Consider the following 7,024-nt stretch of genomic DNA (forward strand, 5'->3'; position numbering starts at 1 on the left):
GAAAAGCACTACTGAAGCGCACGATTATTAACAATACGTAATAAACTATTGCGTCTTGATTAAACTTATCGAATGTGATTAGACGAGCTTAGTCAATTGCGATAGAAGCATTTAGGAATCGCACGTTCAATGTTATTGTCTTATTAACATCCATCATTAAAAAAACAAAAAAACAAAGGGTGTTGGCCTGTACACGCGTGCAAGTCGTGATCGCGGATTTCGCAAGTGCACGTGCGCAACGCTCGACCTTTTCCCTTAAACGCCGTGCAAGTACAAAATAAAAGAAAAAACGGACAGTATTGCAGCAGCAGCACTGCTTCCCAGATCCGAGTCCCTTTCTTCGGGCGCGCGTCCACCGATCTTGCAACAACCAGCAGCGACAGTGGGATTTTACTTTCGTACAGCAGCTTTCGCTTTCCCCTCCTCGAGTCGTCTTCCAGGAAGGAATGAGTTCCCCGTTTCGCTACGTGTCCTCGTGGTGAGGAGCATTACGCACGGTCGTAGTGGAGTGTAGTATACCTACACATAGAGCCAGAGAAACGACCACACCTTGCCCGTTCACTATAGTAGAGCGGAGGTTCGCCGCACACACGCGCACGCGGTTAAGATGGCCGCGCGGACGGTGTACTCATCGATTGGACGCGTCTGTTTTTACCTCTGGCTGCTAGCAATTACGGTGCCGTGTCAGGAACAAATATCACCGGGCAGTCGGTACTACGGCCGCGATGGTGTATACGTGCCAACGAACGGGCACGATCATCGGACCGACACTTACATTTACAAGGACAGGAGGTACGGATATCGGCCCAGTTACCTGGACCCTGTTTACAGGGGACCCGTCAGGCGACCGGGTGATCGATTCCCGTACGAGGTATGACGAATAATAAAATGCTACAATTTTACATGCTTCTTATGCGAGTTTTCTGATTGTGGATTGTGATTACCAAAGGAAACGACTTCGAGACTCCCTTTACCTGGAGTGCTCGGCGGATGGCGAGAGGACCTTCAAGGGAGGGAGAGACCCGACTCAAAAGACTTGGACAGAGACGTAACCGTAGGCACGATTTATGGGCAGGTGCAAGGATTTAAAGTTCGCTTGTATGATGATCCGCGAGCGATGCATAGGCCGTGGAGTTTGCCAGTGGAGAGAGTTACCAAGACGGTCAACGTATTCCTGGGTATTCCGTATGCGTTGCCACCGACGAGGGAAGGGAGATTCAAGCCACCAAGACCTCACACCGGTTGGCAGTTGCTCCAAGCCGTCGATTGGGGACCGGCTTGTCCTCAGCCGAGCTCATATACCGGTGCCACTAAAGGAATCAGAAACGTGGACGAAGACTGTTTATATTTAAACATTTTTACTCCTTACATCGGATCTGGACTAGCTGAACTGTATCCAGTTATGTTTTATATTCACGGCGGGGAATTCACTCATGGCGCTAGTAATTTGTTCCCCGGTCATATGCTGGCCGCGTTTTACAACGTGGTGGTTGTCTCTATCAATTATCGATTGGGAGCATTAGGATTTCTCAGTACGGGAGACGAGAACAGCCCTGGGAATTATGGGATACTGGATCAGGCTATGGCGTTGAGATGGGTGTTCGACGCTATCAAGGCTTTCAACGGCGACCCAAACTCGATCACGCTTTTCGGGCCCGGCGCTGGTGCGGCGAGCGCGGGATTACTGATGCTTGCGCCTAAGACTAGGGACATGGTGTCTAAAGTGATCGCTCAATCGGGGTCCGCGTTGGCCGACTGGGCAGTCATCATTGATAAATACCGAGCGCAGAACACGTCCAGAGTGTATGCGTCGATGTTAGGCTGCAGCGTAGAAAGCAGCTGGAAACTAGTGCAATGCTTGAAGGACGGTAGATCCTTCCTTGATCACGGCAATTCTGAATTGAAACCGCAAGTTGGAATGTTCCCGTGGGCTCCCGTGTTGGATATCAATTTCACGGTGCCTCGTGACGACTGGTACGAGAACTGGAGAGCATCGGACTGGCGATTCTTTTTGGAAACACCGGAAGAGAGCATTAAAAATCGTAGGTTTAAGCCAGATCTGGCGTACATGGCTGGTGTGACGACTCAGGAAGCTGCATACATCATACGTACGTAATTTGAAGTTTGTACAATCTTTTTAAGAACCGTATCAATTGCGATGGTCAATGAAGTATCTTATTTCCTCCAGACAGCAACGTCACGTTAGCTAGAAATCAGTTTATCATAGACGAGGGGATGTTCGATCAAAAAATCTGGGAATTGGTTCTTCAGTACAACTACACTCTCAATCCCCAAGGCGTGTATGAGGCTATAAAATATATGTACACCTACTGGCCGGATCCGAAAAATATAACTCTAATTCGCGACCAATACATTAATGTAAGTACTTTAATAATTTGATGGACCTCTTGATCCTCTATATTTTTCTCTTTCTAGTTGTTAACCGATTTTCATTTCGTTGCACCGTTTGATAAAATCGCCAAATTATTGGTGGAGAAGCGTGTGCCTACGTATTTGTACGTATTGAACACGACTGTAGAGGCGTTGAATTTACCGCATTGGCGAAGAGTTCCTCACGATATCGAATTACTTTGGCTGACCGGAGCACCCTTCATGGACATTGGTAAGCAAATCAGTTTAAATTGTAACTATAAGGCGTTATACATAAACATTCTTCGTAGAATTCTTCCCTGAAAAGCTGAAGTTGAAACGAGACGTCTGGACGGATAGCGACCGCAATATGAGCCACATTTTCATGCAAGCGTATTCAAACTTCGCGAGATACGGGTATGTATTTTAATTAACGTATCCCGTTTCTTCTCGTCAATAAACAATTCATTTGTTTAGAAATCCTACTCCATCGCAAATCTTGGGATTGCATTTTGACGTCGCGAAACAGGGACAACTGCGGTATTTGAATATCAACACTACGCTGAACAGTTCAATTTTATTGAATTATCGACAAACCGAAAGTGCCTTCTGGTCCATGTACCTGCCAACCGTTATCGGCCGCCTGGTGCCTACATATCCGCCGGTTACCGAAGTAATTACACTGCACGCATACTCTTTCGTGTATAAATTTCAGTGTCCATTAATTATTATTTTTACAGTATTGGTGGGAACCGAAACAACCGTTGCAGATTGCCTTCTGGTCAGTCTCGACCGCGTGTCTCCTATTAATCGTTCTCTGCGTGGTGTGTTGCATGCTTTGGCGTAATGCCAAAAGGTAAGAAAAGGTAAACAGAACCGAGCCCATATGACTACCCTTAATCTAACTCCGTAGTGCATGAGGGTGATGGTTCTTGTTTCAAACGTATTAAACTTTTTACTCATTAACTCTTTGCTTGTAATTCATGCAGCAAGGCAAAGGCTGCGAGATTATACGCAGGTAATTCGAATACATGTGCAACTAATTGAATTTCACTGCACGATTTTAAACTGGATTGCACTTTCTTGTTTATCATATTAATGATCGGGAACTTTGATGATATTGATTTGGTGGTAGACAATATTTTTTTCTGTGTTCCGCCTGTGCGCAGACAATCTGACCACTACTATAGCGGAGACGTCCTCATGGTGCGAGACGACGACCCTTCGGAGGGAATCGAGAATATGACTCGCGCCTCGAAGGAGAACGTCTGCGAGTACCGGGACACGCCACCAGTCCGGGCCAGGATACCGCGAGAGAACGAAGCCAAGTTACAAGAACGATTGGCACAGAATCGGAAATTCAGCTCGACGCCGTCGTTGAGGAGCAATTCGAACATCTCGTTGAAAGACATGCGCTCGGAGGGATTCGTCACTAGTTCACCAAACGGGCAGCCTAGACTGGGCAAGGCTGTGAGCCAGTCTTCGCTGCCCAAAAGCAGGACACAATTGGTTCAAGGTGTTCCTCAGACGGCTGTATAATACATTCTTACCGGAGTACCTTTTTTAACGCTACCTACGTTAAGTTGTTTCTTTCGAGGAAAGGAACTCCCAAATTCCTGCCGGATCGTCCGAAGTCTAAAGCGTATCGGATCGGTTGAACAGTTATTTTTAGCCATTTACACACGGTATGTGTTCATATATGTATACACGAGACTTTCTCTTAAGTATTCGAAGGTACTAAGCAGGAGGAAAGATTTTACAAACGACTGAAGCCATCAATGATTCAAGTTTCGGCTCTGAACATTTCATCCGTCCACGATAATATTCTATTAACGTAGCACTGTACATATCGATACACGTATTTTCTACTTTTTTTTAATGTTAATTTTTACCACATTTTAAAGATAAATGTTATAACTTGTAGGATATATATAAATAATGAGATTTATTTTTTACGAGGCAGCAACACGCGCAATAGTAATATATCTATGTAACGTCATAATAGAATTAATTTACGAAACGGACGTAATTGCAGTAGTTCGCTTAGGCAAAATGGAACTGTACTTCGTTCCTTCAACGAAACAAATAGCTAGGATTTATGTTAACGATATATTTGTATAAATCGATTTACTTATAGTATTATTAAGAAACACGTGTAGCTGTAGCGGAGACGATCTCATTGTCACGAATTTTGATAATGTAAGTTTTTTTTCACGAATTATATACGCGCGAGAAACTTGAATTTAAGCAAGATTCAAATCGATTTGCCTTAACGTTGTACGGCAGCAATGATAGAAGACGAATAAAGAGAATACTTACTCTGAAAGTGTTGAAATCCCCACCCGCTGTTCGTTTAAAGAATTACAATTTCACAAGTGAACAGGGAAAAGATGTTAACAAACATTCTTTGAGAATACGAAACCTAATTCTATGCACGTGAAAATAAATACGTAAGAGGGGAATTAGATTTGTCGACGTGTACATTCATTTACTCGTAACACTTCGACTTTTCTCATATATTAAGAATTTTTAATAATCAATATTGTCGGATATATATATAATATATGTATATTATATATATATATATAATATAATACATTATATTAATTGAGACAGTATGGACACAACATTATAATTGGCGCGGTAAGGTGACAAAGAAGCCCTCTCCCTTGTCAGTGTCCCTTTGTCGGAGGGTTGACAGCTCGCAAAAAAAAAACAAACAAAAACGGGAGTCGTTTCACGCACCCCCTGCCCTTAACTCTTTTTCTCCTCCCTTTCGCTTTCTTCTTTCTCTCGTTCTTCTTCCAATTCTCCAACTATTTTCCACGAAACTCCAACGCTTATCACAACTGTTTTCTCTTAAGCATTAGTTCTCGAACGTCTCTACAGGAAGAAGGCTGAACAGTTTAAGACAGTGCCAAATCAACTGATATAATCGTCATTGATCTTTATACAAACAATTATATGCAATCCACTGATCTCTATAGAACAATGATGTGTGCTCTGCCCCAATTGAAATAGCAAATTCTAAATATTGCTTTTAAAAATGTTTCGAATTTTTACATTTTTATTTCTACTAAATCTAAGGGTGAGAAACTGAGACCATAAATCAACCCCTATTAGATCACCAAAATTATTTTGCACGATGATAATTAAAGGAGGCAGGAATAAGTATGCTTCTTACTTGACTGATCATTAGTTTCAATACTATTAAGCTCTAAGAAGATAATTTATCAATAGTACGAGGACATTCTGAGATATAGGCTTCCAAAATTTAGGTGCAGCGTTTGGTACTATACTGACCCAGTGACCTACTTACGAGCATCAGCCGAGTGTCTGGAGCGAGCGAGTCGGTCAACGTGCGAGAAGGACAATAAAAGTAGCACCGAAAAAATTGTCTTCACACGACGATACGTTCGGAACCAGAAATCGAGATGAGTCAATCTACTATCCGATGTTCTATAGAGATCAGTGGTATTCCACTCGTAAATCAATTAATAAAATAGTAGAATCAAGTAAAACGTGGTACGAGTAATTAAATGAATATTAAGAAAAATTCCGATAGAATAAATAATGTGATAAAAAATAGAGATTAAATAATTTGTACCATTCTTTCTGTAGAGTTCACCGCATTTCAACCCTTTCGGTTACCACTATCACCACCTTTGTCACAGCCCTCTCCTTCGTTCCGCCTCTTCAAGTGCCAACCACCTTTGGTTTCTATTTACTGTCCGTTCAATTTCTCTTGTTGTTTTTTTGACACCTCCCTCGCAGCGTATATCATTATACTATTTTAGTCTAATCCCTGATATATAACATGAACCTCGTTCACAATCGTAAAAAAAAAGGATCGTGAGACGAAAATACATGCGAACCTATAGCGTTCGCGACCTCTCCCTCCTATCCCCTTTCCATTCTCTTCTTTAATTTTCTTATGTCTGTCTTTTGTGCTTCTCTTGTCGCTTGCTCGCGTGTCAACCAACTATATTTCTCTTTACCGAACACTGTTGGGGACTATTCGGGGTTGCAAAACGATTCGAGAATGCTCGTACTTATTCAATCTATTTACAGACCGGAATAATTGATAATCGAGTAATATCGAAGTGAAATCATTGTCAACTCTCTGTACATTAAGAATTGTGCGTTCTATGGGAGAAAAAAAGAAAGTAAAGAAATCAACAAAAACTGTTGGCACGTTTCTTGTAATAAGGCTTTCATTTATTGATCGTTGAAAGTACTCGTGATCAACGGATTTAATAAGGAAATTGCAACCCCCAACAGCTCCGTCAATCGTCTCTCAGCAATTCTAAAATATCCCATCCATCGTCGCTAGGAAAAAAGAAACAATGAAAAATCGGTCGCCTGTATTCGCCTCGCCGCCTACTTTGTACAACCATACTACTTACACACTGTGCTATTCTCGTTTGCTCAATAAATATTCGATAAATATATCATTGTATTTCATCATAATAATATATGTATATCATCGTATTGCCGTGGTAATAGGTAGTAATAATCGCACTATGTTAATCGTTCGCCGTTCTCGTCGTTTGCAGTTAACCAGTATCGTTTGAATACCGTTTTTTTTTTTAAACGTTATATATATATTTATATATATATAAACGTTATATTATTATTAATAATAATAATATTG

At 41.8% G+C, this 7,024-nt stretch overlaps 1 protein-coding gene across 3 annotated transcripts in view; it reads left to right on the forward strand.

The window, feature by feature from the left end:
* Positions 1-4,696, forward strand: part of Gli (carboxyl ester lipase-like protein Gli) — a 6,332-nt gene extending 1,636 nt beyond the window's left edge. The window contains exons 2-10 of one of the 3 annotated variants that reach the window (XM_026813623.1): positions 298-871; positions 950-2,108; positions 2,189-2,379; positions 2,437-2,623; positions 2,682-2,787; positions 2,848-3,043; positions 3,111-3,226; positions 3,360-3,388; positions 3,540-3,705. In XM_026813623.1, the coding sequence (XP_026669424.1) occupies positions 608-871; positions 950-2,108; positions 2,189-2,379; positions 2,437-2,623; positions 2,682-2,787; positions 2,848-3,043; positions 3,111-3,226; positions 3,360-3,388; positions 3,540-3,616 (2,325 nt within the window). In that variant the 5' untranslated portion in view covers positions 298-607 and the 3' untranslated portion in view covers positions 3,617-3,705. Of the gene's footprint in view, positions 1-297; positions 872-949; positions 2,109-2,188; positions 2,380-2,436; positions 2,624-2,681; positions 2,788-2,847; positions 3,044-3,110; positions 3,237-3,359; positions 3,389-3,539 lie in introns of all 3 variants that reach the window. The other 2 variants (XM_026813622.1, XM_026813624.1) reach the window with 2 other exon arrangements.
* Positions 4,697-7,024: the final 2,328 nt, after the last annotated feature.

Source organism: Ceratina calcarata, unplaced genomic scaffold (genome assembly GCF_001652005.2).
Source record: "Ceratina calcarata isolate Rehan_Ccalc_2016 unplaced genomic scaffold, ASM165200v1 scaffold347.2, whole genome shotgun sequence".
NCBI classification, from domain to species: domain Eukaryota; kingdom Metazoa; phylum Arthropoda; class Insecta; order Hymenoptera; family Apidae; genus Ceratina; species Ceratina calcarata.